Raw genomic sequence first — 16,251 nt, forward strand, 5'->3', positions numbered from 1 at the left:
GCAGGAGCTGGGACCGAACGACGGGAGCTCACCCCGCCGCGGGGATTCGAACCGCCGACCATGCGATCGGCAAGTCCTTGGCACTGAGGTTTTACCCACAGCGCCACCCGCGTCCCGGAGGAGGAAGACAGATAGCAAATTACAGTAGTGCTGGGCACAGCTAAAGGTGGCAATATTAATCTATAATTTAAAAATCCTAAGAAGCTTAGACTTTAAAGACACCTCCTCTAAAATTCCATCACAAGTCTTCAGTTAAATGAAGCCTTGATATTCTCTGTTTGCTAATTTCATCCCATCATGTCACAAAAAGAGGAGTCCTGGGTTGCTGCCCCAGAATTACAAACTCCCTTTCCTTAAAGGCTTTTCAAGGCCTAAGCTTGCACATTTTTCAGCAGGATGTTGTGAACAGATAGATTCTGAGCATTTGTTCATTTTAAGATGCTAAATAAATATCATATAGCTACAATTTTTCAGCTGACTACATCCAACAGTATCCCTGAAGAAGCTTCTATCAGCATAATGGAGAGAAAGAAAGATTTACTGATTCCCCATCTCCAATGCAGCCTCTCTCCCCACCTCACATGCTGTTCCAAAGGTCTGCCTGACCCTCTGGAGCAGATTGAGAGGGCACAGGCTGCTGCTGGTGAGAGGGGGAATCAGCCAAAGTTACCTTCCTCTGTTATCCACTGACGGAAATCTGTGCTGGGGATGGTCAATATATCTTTTAAAACCAACACACTAGCACAAATTTTAGCATGAGGATACATGCCTTCTGGGGATGCCGGTGGCACTGTGGGTTAAACCACCAGAGCCTAGGGCTTGCTGATCAGAAGGTCGGCGGTTCAAATCTCCATGACAGGGTGAGCTCCCGTTTTTCAGTCCCCACTCCTGCCAACCTAGCAGTTTGAAAGCACGGCAAAGTGCAAGTAGATAAACAGGTACCACTCTGGTGGGAAGGTAAACAGCGTTTCCGTGCGCTGCTCTGGTTTGCCAGAAGTGGCTTAGTCATGCTGGCCACATGACCCGGAAAAACTGTCTGCGGACAAACGTCGGCTCCCTCGGCCAGTAAAGCGAGATGAGCGCTGCAACCCCAGAGTCATCCGCGACTGGACCTAACAGTGAGGGATCCCTTTACCTTTACCTTTACATGCCTTTTAAAATGCTCATTTCTGAAGTGAAAGTGAAAGCACAGACTAAAGCTAACTAGACGACACGTGTAAGTCCTTCACTGTGGCAAGAAACCATACAGAATGAACTTGTGTGCAAACAGATGTGAAATATTTTCTTCTGGTGGCAGCACTTTGTGCCTCATTGGGAACCCCTCTGGAGTGTTCTGTGATGTGTGGTAGCTGTTTGAAAGAGTACAGGTTGCTGCACCTGGACACTGGGAGATGAAACACCTTGTGTGCAAACAGAACACCATAAGCTACACTTTCAACACATTCGTATGTTATCTCCAACAGACACCATTTAGACATAATTGCAAAGACTTCCTGTTTGAGATTGTTTTAGTGACCAATGTTGAACAGAGGATATCAGAGTGGATGTTTAATCTTTCTGGATTTTGTGAGTTTTAATCACATTATGTCATTTGTTTAAGCATTTATACCCTGCTTTCCACTGCATACCGTATTTTTCGCCCTATAAGACGCACTTTTTCCCCTCCAAAAATGAAGGGGAAATCTGGGTGCGTCCTATGGGGCGAATGCAGGCTTTCACTGAAGCCTGGAGAGCGAGAGGGGTCCGTGCGCACCGACCCCTCTCGCTCTCCAGGCTTCAGGAAGCTATCCCAAGTCTTGCAAGCCCGGCGGGATGTCCCGCGGGCTCGCAAGGCTTGCGGGCAGCAGCCTGCACCCAAAAGCTGGGGACAGCGGGGAGGCGCAGAGCCGCCACCCCGCTATTCCCCGACCTGATCTGGAGGCTGGCGGGGGGAGAAGCAAGCCTGCTTCTCCCCCCCCCCCGCCAGCCCCACAAGCTCGGGGGATGGGGGATGGCGAAGCGCCACCATCCCGCTATTCCCCGACCTGATCTGGAGGCTGGGGGGGGGGGAGAAGCAAGCCTGCTTCTTCCCCCCCCCCCCGCCAGCCCCACAAGCTTGGGGGATAGGGGGATGGCGAAGCTCCGCCATCCCGCTATTCCCCGACCTGATCTGGAGGCTGGGGGTGGGAGAAGCAAGCCTGCTTCTCCCCCCCCGCCAGCCCCACAACCTCCAGATCAGGTCGGGGAATAGCGGGATGGCAGCGCTCCGCCATCCCGCTATTCCCCGACCTGATCTGGAGGCTGGGGGTGGGAGAAGCAAGCCTGCTTCTCCCCCCCCACCAGCCCCACAACCTCCAGATCAGGTCGGGGAATAGCGGGATGGCAGCGCTCCGCCACCCCGCTATTCCCCGACCTGATCTGGAGGCTGGCGGGCGGAGAAGCAAGCCTGCTTCTTCCCCCGCCAGCCCCACAAGCTCGGGGGATAGGGGGATGGCGAAGCGCCGCCATCCCGCTATTCCCCGACCTGATCTGGAGGCTGGGGGTGGGAGAAGCAAGCCTGCTTCTCCCCCCCCCCCCGCCAGCCCCACAACCTCCAGATCAGGTCGGGGAATAGCGGGATGGCAGCGCTCCGCCATCCCGCTATTCCCCGACCTGATCTGGAGGCTGGGGGTGGGAGAAGCAAGCCTGTTTCTCCCCCCCACCAGCCCCACAACCTCCAGATCAGGTCGGGGAATAGCGGGATGGCAGCGCTCCGCCATCCCCCTATTCCCCGACCTGATCTGGAGGCTGGCGGGCGGAGAAGCAAGCCTGCTTCTCCCCCCGCCAGCCCCACAAGCTCGGGGGATAGCGGGCCAAGCTGTCCCTGAAGGCAGAAGAGGGAGACGGAGCACTCCATCTCCCTCTTCTAGCTTGGGATGGTTGCGCAAACCTGGGGGGAAATCAAATTTTTTCCTTTGATTTCCCCCCTCAAAAAATAGGTGCGTCCTATGGGCCGGTGCGTCCTATAGGGCGAAAAATACGGTACATACATCTCAAAGCAGTCTTCAATAAATATACAATATACACATTTTAAAACAGATTAAAACATTAAAAATAAAAACATTAGGACAGTATCACTGTGCAAAGGCCCCCTGAAATAAAACTAGCCTAGTGTATGAAATCTAGCAAGGACAGTGCCTCCCTGTTCTCTACACCACTTTAGGATTTCTGAACATTTTAAAACAGGTCACAAATGACAGAGTGAAATAAAAAGCTAAAAAGAGTAACCTGGAAAAATAAAACAATAAAACCAAGGAACAGAAAACTGCATAATGAAATGCTCAAATCACCCCATTGTTGGGGAATCCTAATAAATGGATTAAAACTTAAATATGCCCAGTATTGAACCTCTTGAGTTTCTTTTAGCTATACAGTTAACCCAGGTATTATTTTTCCATTTTATTTCAGTTTACTCCAATTTGCAGTCTTTTATTCCAAGCTGAAATAGTCAATTACAATATGAAAAAAATATGATTTACCTTGTTCCGTGCTCTTATTTTCAATTTACTCTTCTGCTTTCTTTTTAGTTTCTTCTTACTTAAAAGCTTTTTACACCTATATAAAAAACGAACAGTTTTTGTTTTAATTTTTTAAAAATCATAATACACCAGCAAATTAGGTTTACTGTTCAGTCCTCAGAACTGTTCCAATGGATTTTACTTCAACATGTGTGTAAAGGATTGCATCCTACTGCTCCACACAAAGCAGAAACAAAAGCTAAACTGTATCATCAAATGCCATCTTTCAACATCAACATCAGTCTCCAGCAAAGACATCAAACTACAATGGTCCATTTAACATGCAAATTAATCCCACAACATCAAGGTATGAAGTCTTCATCAGGAAACTTGATCCAGTATTTTATTACTCCTTCATTCTATTACAAATGGGGTCAGATGACTGAAAAGATAACTTAAGAGAAAATCTTCAACTATTTATAGGTTCCATTCGCACAGAATATCTGTTTGTGTATTACATAGTAATAGATGTGCTACAATCTATTGTATAATGGATATAAAACACATAAAATTTAATTGGCTTATCTGAGCAACAGAAAACTGATTTCAGTCCAAATAGAAAAGCTGGTATTCATAATTCATTTTTTCATTTGGATCATTTTATGATCTGAATCATTCTAGTACGGTGTTAGAAACTTGAGGTATGAAATCTAGGCACTCAATGGCACCTTAAACCTAGGTTAGGTTATGGGCACAACAATGGAATGTCTAGATGCACTTTTTTATAACAAGAATAAAAGCTGAAAATGAATGAACTGCAGCTAAAATATAATGTTCATTTTCCAAATTATCTAGTCCTTTCCCTGCCCACCCCCTAATATTCTTAAGAAGGTCTCTTCTCCAGTCTTCAGAGAGTAGCTGGAAGTGTGGAATTTTTTAAAAAGACTGATTTCACGATATAGCCAATTTCATTGTTTTAAATACCCCAAAACTGAAAAACAAGTCTGCACTTTTTTTGGGGGGGGGGAACCCTGTAATAACCAATATTATTTTAGATTTTAAGATGAACTTTGTTTCATTAATTTTTTCTTTTACAGCTTTGGATTGTAGGAAAGTTGTACCCAGTAGCCATTTTTTCCCCACGATGTAAAAAAAACGTAAAATTTTGTTACAAGACATAAGAGACCCATAAATTTCATTCTTTGTTGAGAAAGAGTATTTCTTTGCAATCATTTTCACCAGCAAAAACTTTTGAATGCATCATGCCCTAACGCTGAAAATTTAGGTTTTCTAAACCTAGTTCTTCTACCAAAAAAGCTACATTTATACATTTTTAAGGCGTTTATAGACTCTTTTGAGTGCTGTGTATTTTTTCCTGAAATCCTCATCATGTTACTGATCTCTACGTAAAATTTCAAAGAGATCTGATCATTGGTTATGGAGAAAAAAAATAAAATGCACACAAGGCCGAGGATCTCAAGAGGGACAGAAACACAGATTTCACAAAACTTTGAAGTGTGATAAAATTAAAACCGTTTGAGATAGAGGGAGGAAATTTAACGGGTTTTCTTTCAACTGTAAGGGAAGGGTGTACACCAAGTTTCATCAAAATCCGAGACAATGGGTGGCAAAACCCTTGGTTTTTTTGCATTGATTTGATGCGGAATGACCCGTAAGTTTTAAGGTACCCATAAGGTAAATATAAACTAGAGTCCCATGGACTGCAAGAAGATCAAATATATCCATTCTTAAGGAAATCAGGCCTGAGTGCTCACTGGAAGGACAGATCCTGAAGCTGAGGCTCCAATACTTTGGCCACTTCATGAGAAGAGAAGACTTCTTGGAAAAGACCTTGGTGTTGGGAAAGATTGAGGGCACACAGAGAAGGGGACGACAGAGGACAAGATGGTTGGACAGTGTTCTCGAAGCTACCAGCATGAGTTTGACCAAACTGCAGGAGGCAGTGGAAGACAGGAGTGTCTGGCGTGCTCTGGTCCATGGGGTCACGAAGAGTCGGGCACAACTAAACGACTAAACAACAACAACAAAACTTAAGACATGCTCATGAAGTTATTTATGGCAGACTTCTCCAACCTACTGCTCAACAACAAGTCATATCAACTCCAGCCGTAAAAGCCATGGAGAAATGTTCATGCTGACTGGGGCTGATTAGAGGTTTAGCCCAAAAATCTAGAGGGCACCAGGTTGGGGAAGCCTAATTTATGGAATGCAAAATACTTGGGCTAGGTTGTAATAGAAATCAATAGCTCTTTACAATGATCAAGAGATGTAGAAAGAAAGAAATGTTTTTATCACTTTTCCTAGCAATGGTCAGCATGGAGAAATGTTATTTTGTTTGTGTCACCCACCATCAGAAGGTTGGCGGTTCGAATCCGTGCGGCTGGGTGAGCGCCTGTTGCTCTGCCCCAGTTTCTGCGAACCTAGCACTTCAAAAGCACACCAGTCAAATAGATAAATAGGTACCACTGCAGCGGGAAGGTAAAAGGCGTTTCCATGCTCTCTGGCTTCTGTCATGGTGTTCCGCTGAGCCAGAAGCAGTTTAGTCATGCTGACCACATGATCCGGAAAGCTGACTGCGGACAAGTGCTGGCTCCCTCAGCCTCAAAGCGAGATGAGCGCCACAACCCCAGTCACCTTTGACTGGACTTAACTGTCCAGGGGTTCTTTACCTTTTCCTTACCGTTTTAAATCCCACAAACAATGAACAAAAGAAGAGAACTATTTAGAAACAATACCATTTTGATATATCACAGAAGTATTTCAGTTTGCTTATTAAATAGCTAATGGCTATATAAGAAAATAAAGTCTCTGTTACATTTGACTTCATCCAGTATCAGAACTCATAGTGTCAACCTCCTGTTTTGTTTAAGAATGTAGTTTCTCTATTTACAAAAGATCTAAAAGATAATTTGGTATAGCCATGCAGTTTTAAAGGCAGCTTTATATGAACCAACAATAAAATTGCGAGTAAGGTTTAAAGAAAAAAATGTGTGTAGCTAATTCTGTCAACAGTGAATTAGCAAGTATATGATACTGTGCCTTCCCCCCACTTTGTTTTAGAGAGGTATTTGGCAAGTATACCACTGACTAGCCTTACAGTCTCATACTCCATTACATTATGCAATATTATAAATGGATGCATATAAGTGAATCAAAATAGAAAACGCATACACTAAGTCTAGGCATCCAGTGCCAAAGATTTTCTCAAAGCATGTTCTTGTAGGTTTCCCCAATAACAATAAGCAGGAAGTTAAATAACACAGTCTATTTAAACAACATTCTTATCATTATGGCTGCAATCCAAAATTCATCGACTTAGTAGTAAGTCTTGCTGAACTCAGTGCAACTTTCTCCCAATTAAAGATACTTAGGATCAGCTTGTTAATCTGTTAATAAGTGACTTCTATTATTAGCAGTGCTCTGTCAAATGCAATCTTTAAGTTCAATGCATTCAATGTAAAAGCAAGCAAATTTTTAAAAATCCTTCTGGAAATGCAACAAATAACCTCATGTGACATTCAGTGTCACATTAGAGTACTTCTGCTAGCATGACGGAAGTTCCCCCTACTTCTCTTCCCTCTTCAGATCTGCTCCGAGGGGGGGGTGTCCCCCCAATGAAAACAGATTTGGGTCCCTCCAAAACTGATTTTGGGGCTGCAGTGGGGAAGTGAAGAAGGGGAAATCCCTTTATGCTAGCTAAAGCTGATTCCACTGGCAGGTGGCTACCATCAGATGTCAGCCCTTGAACTTTAAAGGGGCTTCTAAAAAAACCACTACTGTATCATTCTACGTTCTGTGTCCTCATCAGGAATGTAGTTTCCAGACATCGTGAAGCCACTGAATAAAATATATTCAGGCTCTTCTTTTAGAATAGGAGAATTGAAATATATACAGTATGGTTGGTGGGTGTATATTACAGTACTGTAATTTCTTCTCAATTGGCATATTTTCCTCATTTATGAATATGAAATATTCTGTGCATACATGACTGAATGAAATTGTACTGTGTAATAAATATATGTTTTATAACTGTGTTAAATATGAAGAAATCAGTTACTATTTTTTAGTATTAAAGGATTTACTGTATATTTAGCATTACAAATGGTTAAATATTTGTACTACAGTGGTACCTCGGGTTACATACGCTTCGGGTTACAGACGCTTCAGGTTACAGACTCCACTAACCCAGAAATAGTGCTTCAGGTTAAGAACTTTGTTTCAGGATAAGAACAGAAATTGGGCTCCGGCGGTGCGGCTGCAGCAGGCGGCCCCATTAGCTAAAGTGGTGCTTCAGGTTAAGAACAGTCTCAGGTTAAGAACGGACCTCCGGAACGAATTAAGTTCTTAACCCGAGGTACCACTGTATAGGTAAATACCTCAGCTTGAAATGAAACATGAGGCAAAAAGTGTATTTGATTGGGCCTCAGACCTCTGCAAATGTTGCAATGTAGGGGGCCTGGCTGCTAAAAGAAGCCTTGGTTACAGTTGCTAAGGAGGCAACACCTTTGGCAACAATGCTGAAAATTAGTGTATTGTGTATTTATGCCGATTGGGGGCATTAACCTGACTAACAATCAGAACATCGCTCTAGAACAGCCATTCCCAACCAGGTGCCCTCCGAGTGCTTTGGCCTACAATTTCCATCTTCTCCGACCATTGACCATGTTGCCTCTGGCTGATGGAAGTCAAAAATGGCTTAAGTCCAAAATATCTGGAGGGTCCAAAATATCTGGAGAGTACCAGTTCAGGGAAAGGCTGTTCTAAAAGAACTCCTCTTGGTCCTGAAATAAAAGCCAATAGCAAGGGGTCCTTATGGTGGCCACATGTTCCTAGCCAGTATTACATGTATGGCCACTACAGACAAGGGCAACAGAGGAAGACAGAAAGGAAAAAGAAAGGTAGTAAAAGAGGAAAATAAGGCTGTCAAAAGTGGAGGTACAATCTAGCAGGTTCCTGCAAGGAACATCTTGAACAAAACATAGAAGGGGAAGGACCAGAAAACAACAGCTGGAAAAGGCAATAAGAGGGCTTCAGGAAATATATGCTTAAGAAAGCAGAGAGGCTTCAGCAAGTATGTAGCTGGGAAGTAGACCTGGCCCAAGTGAAAACTTCTGTTCAGAAAGGAGTCCTCATTTGCAGCTAAACATTCAACAGACCAGTGAGAAGTGTTTTATTTGTTTGATGGTTTAAAATTGTTTGATGGTCTGATTTTTAATAATTTGGCAAATTAATAAAAATAATTTGGAAAGGGGTGGGGGGAGAGAGCTGAGAGAGGACTTCAGTCCAGAAGCCGGGGGGGGGGAGAGAGAGAGAGAAATTAAGCCCTGGCTTTAAATGGGGGGTTACCTAAACAAGGGTGACTCATTGGTAACTATAACAAGATGTGACATCTCACAATGTTATCCTACAAGCTTTAAACTTGTTCCTTTTAAACATATATTAATGTCTATAATATCCTTTGGTTCATGTTTAAAGTCAAAAGTTGTGGGTCAACCTCATGCTTAAACTATATTAATCAGGCTACTATAAAGAGAGGATGAAAATGAGTGTTTGTTTTAAGATATATGGTGGCAGCAGAAATTTAACAGCAGTTAAGTTAAAAGATATGTTTTTTCAATGGTTTGTAACAACTACACCAAGCGTAACAAAGGGAACTGCAGGTACCTACACAATACAGCTGTAATCCTACATGTACTTAGAGCCTGAGACTAAATCCTATTTAATTCAATGACATTTACTTCCAATTAAAGATGTTTAGGATTGCAATATTGAGTTATTTATCTTAACTTTTAAAAATAGGTTAAAGGGGCAGGAAAGATATAGCTATCAACATTGTAGTAAATAAAAGGAAGGCTATTATTTGGGCTCAGAAGCCATACTTATCACTCATGAGGAGAGGACCTCCTTTAAAGAAAAGGCTGAGAAAATAAACATCCCTATAAGGAATAGCAACATTTTAAAATATTCAACTACTGTAATTATATTCTTTTATTAAGTTTGAAGTTAATTGCAATTATGCACAACAAGCCTTGAATTCTGTGTACAGTTGTGGGAGGACAGTCCACTGAATTCAACGGGACTTGCTTGTGAGTAAATATGCATAGGATCAAGAGACAAAAGTTACAGTTACTATACACAAAATTAAACTACCTTGGACACTATTTGTTTTATTTATGGCCTATTCCAGCAAATACATACCTCTGAAAACGTTTAACTAGTCTGTTGAAATGGAAAGGTCTGCATGAACTGAAACCAGCCTTTCAACTCTTTCTCTTGCTAAATCCATTCCTTAATGGTTGGTGTGTATGTGTGTGTTTGAACATTCATTAGTTTATTTCACTTGATGTAAAAGAGGGTGATATATGAGGTAAGTGAAAAGAAAGATGTTTCAGAGGCTGTGTTATACAACAGAGGCCTTGCCATGTGGTTTCTCAAGTCAACAGACTTGCACTGCACCCCAAACTCCTTATTCTGCAACATTTGAAAGCATTTTTGAACTGTAATGTGAAGCCTTAAGAGTGCTGCTTCTCTGGTAAGAGCTGAGCATTATTGCCTTTGAATTGTTACCAAGAAATTTACAGTAGTGTGCTAAACTGTTTTAACTCTTTCATTAATTCATTCTGAAATAAAATATTTGATTATAATATTTCCTGCCTCCCATTTCAGGCCTTCAGAAGACAAACTGAAACCCCCTCTCCCCTTTTTTCTATTCTGTCCCGCTCTGCATTATGTTCACATTATCCCCAGAAACCAAGAAGCATCAATACCTTTTAAAGCGTGCATTCGTACATTCTGTGGGTTGTACCCAATAGGCAGAGCAATCCAACATTACCAAACCTCTGTCCACAGGCACTCACAGATGCAGAAGGTGGACAGGCAGATGGAAACAGATCACTGTACCAATTTCAGAGTTCCTGTCAGCAGAACTCCATTCATGGGATGTTCCACCTCTGGAGCAGAGGAAGAGGCAATCTCCCCCAATTCCCTTTCCTGCTGCAACTACCCCATTAAAACCTACTTGGAAGAGTTGGAAGACCCTCTGGAAACATGTGGGAAAGGCTGCTTGAGTATGGGGGGGAATCACCTTTCTACCTTCCTTCAGAAGGAGCCTTTGCTAAATTCTCAGTTCCTTCCGTGAATGGAAGGAGTCCTTCCAGTCACAGAATACTGTGGGTCCAACAGTGACTTCCTTGGTCATAGGTTCACTACCAATGTGTTAAATATTAAATAAAAACTTCTTATTAGTGTATTACAACTGTTACAAGTTTATTTTACATACACAGAAATATGTATATGCTCCATTTTCAATGTGTTTTTTTTAAAAAAACAAAGAACACTATTTTGGACTATTTTCAATAACCAAGATAACTTGTAGGGTTCATATTTAAAATCAATGTGTATAGGTAACTCCAAACTATATTCAATTCAGTATTCAGTTGAATGAAAAGTAATAATACCACAGCTATCAAAACATTGTATTGAGGGCACACAGAGAAGGAGACGACAGAGGACAAGATGGTTGGACAGTGTTCTCGAAGCTACCAGCATGAGTTTGACCAAACTGCAGGAGGCAGTAGAAGACAGGAGTGCCTGGCGTGCTCTGGTCCAGGGGGTCACGAAGAGTCGGACACGACTAAACGACTAAATGACAAAAACAATGTAATAAGTAAGCTAATGTTTGGATACAAGTTTTATTACTGCCAGGCCATCGGAACCTGGGCTTGTGGTTTGTTTGGGAAGCAAGAAACCATGTGTCCAGGTTCAGACGACACAACAAACCAAGGGTTATGTTTGTTGCTTCCAGTGATGGCAGGAGCAAGGGAGAAGTGAAGAGGAAACTTTTAAGCAGTATGCACAGCCACACTGCTCATTCACATGGCATCAAATCAGAATACTGTGTCATTCCCATGTCTGTATCTTAGATATCGTATAGATGCAAAGAATATGACTGTCCATCCCCTAAAAATGAAGGAAAAAAAATTGATCCCACCAGGGAAAGCTTCTAGCCATTCATTTGCATATTTGCCAAGTGAAAGAAAAAGCAATGTTACTTTCAAAAACGTTAGTGGATTCTACTGTATTGTTTCATATAAGGGCATGCTGTACACTTGCGCCAGGCAGATGGAACCAACTGTGGTTTTTCAGTGGGTATCCCTTGCATGTTCCCAAGTGTTTACAAACATCCAATTCCCCTTAATGCTTCAGAATGTTTACCAAGAGCACACAATGTACATGAAGCAAACATGTTTTCCACATAAACTGTAAATTGGTCCTGATACTGTGAGGTCAGAGATAGAATGCAGGTCCTGCTAGCGCAGAAGGAATGCACAGATTACATTTAATATTTATGATCACCATCCAAAGAGGGGCATCACAGGCAATACTGAAAGTTCAATAAACAATGCCAGAAAGAAAATCTAAGAAATTCTATTTACCAGTTCTATCACCTTGGCACTAGGAATTAAGTTCAGACCTTGAAAACAGGCAAGTTGTCACCTTGGGCTTTGCTACTTACTTCCCTTGCCAACAATGGCTACTGGTTTTTTTTCTTGGTACCAAAAAGATGGGACACTGCATCCAAACCTATTGGATGGCACAATATAACTTGGTGCACATCTCCTTGAGGAATTATCACACACTGAACAATCCTACTATTTATTTATTTAGAGCTTCTGCAAACTTCACATTCTCAGCACTTGGATGTCTGACTTGCCTGGCTCCAGCAAATAATGAGTAATCAAAATCTAAGGGCAAATGAGAACCTGCAACTCTTTATCCAGAAGCATGCAGCTTGCTGAAGGAGTATCAGGAGGAGGAATGAAATGGCATCTTCTGTTTTAAATGAGAGCTTTTCCATGGGAAGAAGTATTTCTATTCCAGAATCCTCAGATTTAATAAGTGATTGAAGAGTACTTCAGACCATCAGTAAGCACTCTAAAACAGCCTAATTTTTTAAAAACAAAATTCTCAAGGTCTAGGAGAAAGCACATAGAATTAATAAAACATATGGTATAAACCTATGCAGAGTTAGGCTCAGGACAACAGTCAGTCTGATTTGGTAGTCTCCACTACTCAATCCAGGATAATTTGTTATTAAAAAAAACAACTGACCTGGGGGAGGGAAATGGGCGGCCTGGACACTTCTTTCCCTTAACCTGGATAGGTCAATTCATCAGTCCAAAAAGCATTTAAGCATATTTGGTTATACTGTTATAGCATATCTAACCAGCATGTGACACTGGACTGTATCTGACTGTCATAGTCCAAACAGATCCCCTAAAATCAATGGGTCTACCATGGCTTAGTCAGATGCACCCCCTGAATTCAGTGATAAGCCCAATTGATTCCACACACAAAAAAGGAGTGCTTTTGAATATGCTTTCAACCCTAGGACAAGCCATGTCGCTATCCTTGGAATTAATAAAGAACTTCTCCCTGTACAGATGATTACCAGACCTCAGTGATTCTGCCAGGTGATAAGTGTTTCAGCATCCCTTTAAAATCAAGGTTATTTAAATAAGAATGCATAACTATCAGTTTCTTCCTACATCAACAACTATGTGCATATGTAAAAGATCAGCAACTCATTCTTTCCTTTCCTGATTCCATCTTCACCCAGTCCAGACTTTAGCTATAATTGACAACAGTAACTTTCCATTCTTATGATATAACAAAATCAAACTTCTTCTTTTGCTGACAATGAGTTGTCACATTCATTTCCATATTGTTTGCATCCATTCCTTGTTATTGAGTCAAAATGTATATTGTAAGCTATTCAGAAAAAACTTGAGTTTTTATTTTTGCTTACTTTACTTTTTAGAGTCCATTTATAGGAGTAGGAACCAAATGCTGCGCCTGAAAACATTAGAGTCTATCTCACCACCTAGTCAAACACCACATTTGGCATGGCAGCAAATAAGGAGTAAGATTACCAACTCTTAGCTTGCCTTCCTGTTGTTAGGTTACTAACAATACAAACCAATTTCCTTTTATAACCAACACATGGCAACAGGTAAGTATGATTTCAAGAGTTCTAAATATTCAATGCCAATAATATACAGGGCAATCCAAACCTCCTATCTGCCATACTAGAGGGGTTTTGGATGGGGCAGAGATGTTCCACTTCCAAACTCCTTTGGCACCCCAAAGCACCTGCCCAGGTGGTGGAAGAAGCTATCACTTTTGATATCTCTGGCAGCAGTTATCAATGGAAATTCCCAATACTGGGCATTTCAGGGGGAGTGGCTACACCACCACCTGATTCTATCACATCCTAGCAGGAGCAAGCTGGTGGTAGCTACACTATCAATCACCACCACTGCTAGTCAGCGGTTAAGATAGTCATTATTGCAATCTAATTTATTACCCTAAAATAAGTAGTCTATCATCCAACTTTTGACTGCTCTGGAAAATACTACATCTCCACACTAACAAAGAGGCAACCTATTCCTCACTGACAGATTCTTGTAGGTAATATTCCTGTGCACTCTGCATAAATAGTATATTTACTCCAATTACTTGGTAGTTGCCTACTCCACAGCCTGTCAGTAGGGATTAATTCTAAAGCAACGTCTTTCCTCCAGAGAAAACTGGTGAAAAAATGTTATGTCAATTCAAAATCCATATGGATTTTGCAAATCCATGTTCTGGAAACCACAGCTTGTTCTTCCCTGCCAAAATCTAACTGGATTTTACATTCTACTTATTTTTCCCCCACATGGAGTCCTTGACAGGTATTTCTACACAGATGGAAAAGAATAATACTGGAACAGGCCCAACTTCTCAAGATTTGACTTGCAGACAAATCTGTATCATCTTGCTCAATGACAGATGCTAATTCTCGTTAGGAATTGTTCAATGTTAGCCCCAGTTCTCTTTCCCTCTGCCCACTAGTTTTGATACATTAAGCAAACACAGATTAAGGAGGGGCAACATCTTGGGGTGGAGGACCAATGGCAGTAGCAAAACTACTTTGATGCCCAACACAAAACAGAGGTACTGCCCAAACAAGAGGGCACACTCTGCTTACTCCAAGAGGTCTTAGCCACCTGGATTTTTTAAAAATATCTAACATACAGCCTCATCGCTGAATCACCAGCAGCGTGTGGGCCTTCCTGAGAAGAGACAGAGTTCCCTGTTCCAAATATTTTGTGGCAGTTACCACTTAGATGATGAGCCGAGATGGCACACAGACTCCCTTTTCCCTGACGAGATGCCTACAGATTGAACAGGATTTGCCATGGCACTAAAACGCCACCTTCCTTAAGCTTCGATTCTAAGCACAGAGACACTTGCCTGACCCAGTAAAGCCCCCTGGAACTTACTTCTGAGTAAGCAGGCATAGATTTGCACCTTGTCAGGACCAAAGTCCACTATGGGAACGGCTGAGCTACCCATTCAAATCCTGCTACAGGAGGGAGCTGGTGCTCGTGTGGAAGACCGCCGTGTGCTTGTGCACCCACTAGCCTATGAAGTGCGTGTGGATGTGTGCGCGCGTGTGTCTAGGCAATAAGGTACTGTCCTGCCTTTTCAGAACTGCAGTGCCAGAGAGCGATCTCGTTTTGGACAGGCAGCTGGGCTGCTACGCAGGGCTATATATCTGCCCGGGGAAGATCGTCCAGGAGCTGCCTGCACGGGTCCCACCACCCGGGGTGGCGGGTCGCGTGTGTGCGCGCATCTCAGCGCCCGCTTCCGCGTCGCCTCCGCCGTTGTTGTCATTTACCTGGCGCCCGGGTGTCCGGCCTGCTCCCTCTCGCTCAGCGCCGCCGCCGTGTAAATCCTCCGGTAGCGCTCGGCCAGGGCCCGGCCCGACAGAAGCAGCTGGTAGCGGCCCCGGCAGCCGCCGCCGCCTCCTGCTCCTCCGCCGGGAGGAGAAGGCAGCCCCGAGGATGTCATGGTCGGCGGAGGCAGCAGGAGCAGCGCCCCGAAGCCCGCCGCGCTCTCGCCGGGGCCCATGGCCACGCACGGCTCGCCGGTGCCGCTGGGGAAGAGGAAGAAGCCCGGGCCGGGCTCGGATCCGGCGGCGGCGGAGGAGGAGGCGGCGGCCCCGCTCATCGCTCTCCCCTCCCCGCCCCTGCGCGCTCCGCCCCCGTGGCCGGCCGGGAAGGAAGGAAGGCAGGCGCCCGCTCCTCCTCTTTCCCCTCAGCGCCTCAGCGGCCCGGCCAGAGCCAAGCGCAGCGCCGCAGCCAACAGACACACAACCAGGCCGCCCGGCCGGCAGCGCCTGACTGAGGAGAGCTGACTGACAGGCGCGCAGCTCCTCCCCCTTTTGGCGCGAGCGCGCCGAGAGCGGAGGGAGGGAGGGCGGGGCCGTGGGGGAGAGAGGGAGAGGGAAAGAAAGGGGCGGGGTGCGCGCGCACGCGTGTGTCTGTGTCTGTGAGGAAAAGCGAAGCCGGCGTAGGGCGAGGCCGGGCGACGCAAGGGCGCGCGCGCGCTCTTCTTTCTTTGCGGGCCGCTTCCTCCCTCTCTATGGTACTTTCCACGGTAGCGCGTCTCTTTCCGACTGTCAAAACGCTGACATTTTGGTCCGGACTGCGCCTGCGCGACGTCTCCCTTTTTTGGGGGGGGAATGCCTTGCCCCACCCGCTTTTTATTTCCGCCCCCCCCCTCCACACACACATATCTGTAGGTACTGAAAGTCCATGTGCGCATGTCTGTTGCGGTTGAGGAGGGAGCCGTGTGTTTCTCTCAGGGGGTGTCGTTCGCCTTGGATTGTTGTTCTTATTTCTCTACCTCCCCCCCACACACCCTCTTT

At 44.1% G+C, this 16,251-nt stretch overlaps 1 protein-coding gene across 13 annotated transcripts in view; it reads right to left on the reverse strand.

Moving 5' to 3' along the window:
• Nucleotides 1-15,708, reverse strand: part of MYCBP2 (MYC binding protein 2) — a 144,708-nt gene extending 129,000 nt beyond the window's left edge. For 12 of the 13 annotated variants that reach the window (XM_081198189.1, XM_081198187.1, XM_081198182.1 and 9 more), the window contains exons 1-2: nt 15,220-15,707; nt 3,498-3,573 (exon numbers count right to left, since the gene is read on the reverse strand). In XM_081198189.1, the coding sequence (XP_081054315.1) occupies nt 3,498-3,573; nt 15,220-15,551 (408 nt within the window). In that variant the 5' untranslated portion in view covers nt 15,552-15,707. Of the gene's footprint in view, nt 1-3,497; nt 3,574-15,219 lie in introns of all 13 variants that reach the window. The other variant, XM_081198188.1, reaches the window with a different exon arrangement.
• Nucleotides 15,709-16,251: the final 543 nt, after the last annotated feature.

The sequence above is a fragment of the Podarcis bocagei genome, assembly GCF_964188305.1.
Source record: "Podarcis bocagei genome assembly, chromosome: 6".
In the NCBI taxonomy this organism is placed as follows: domain Eukaryota; kingdom Metazoa; phylum Chordata; class Lepidosauria; order Squamata; family Lacertidae; genus Podarcis; species Podarcis bocagei.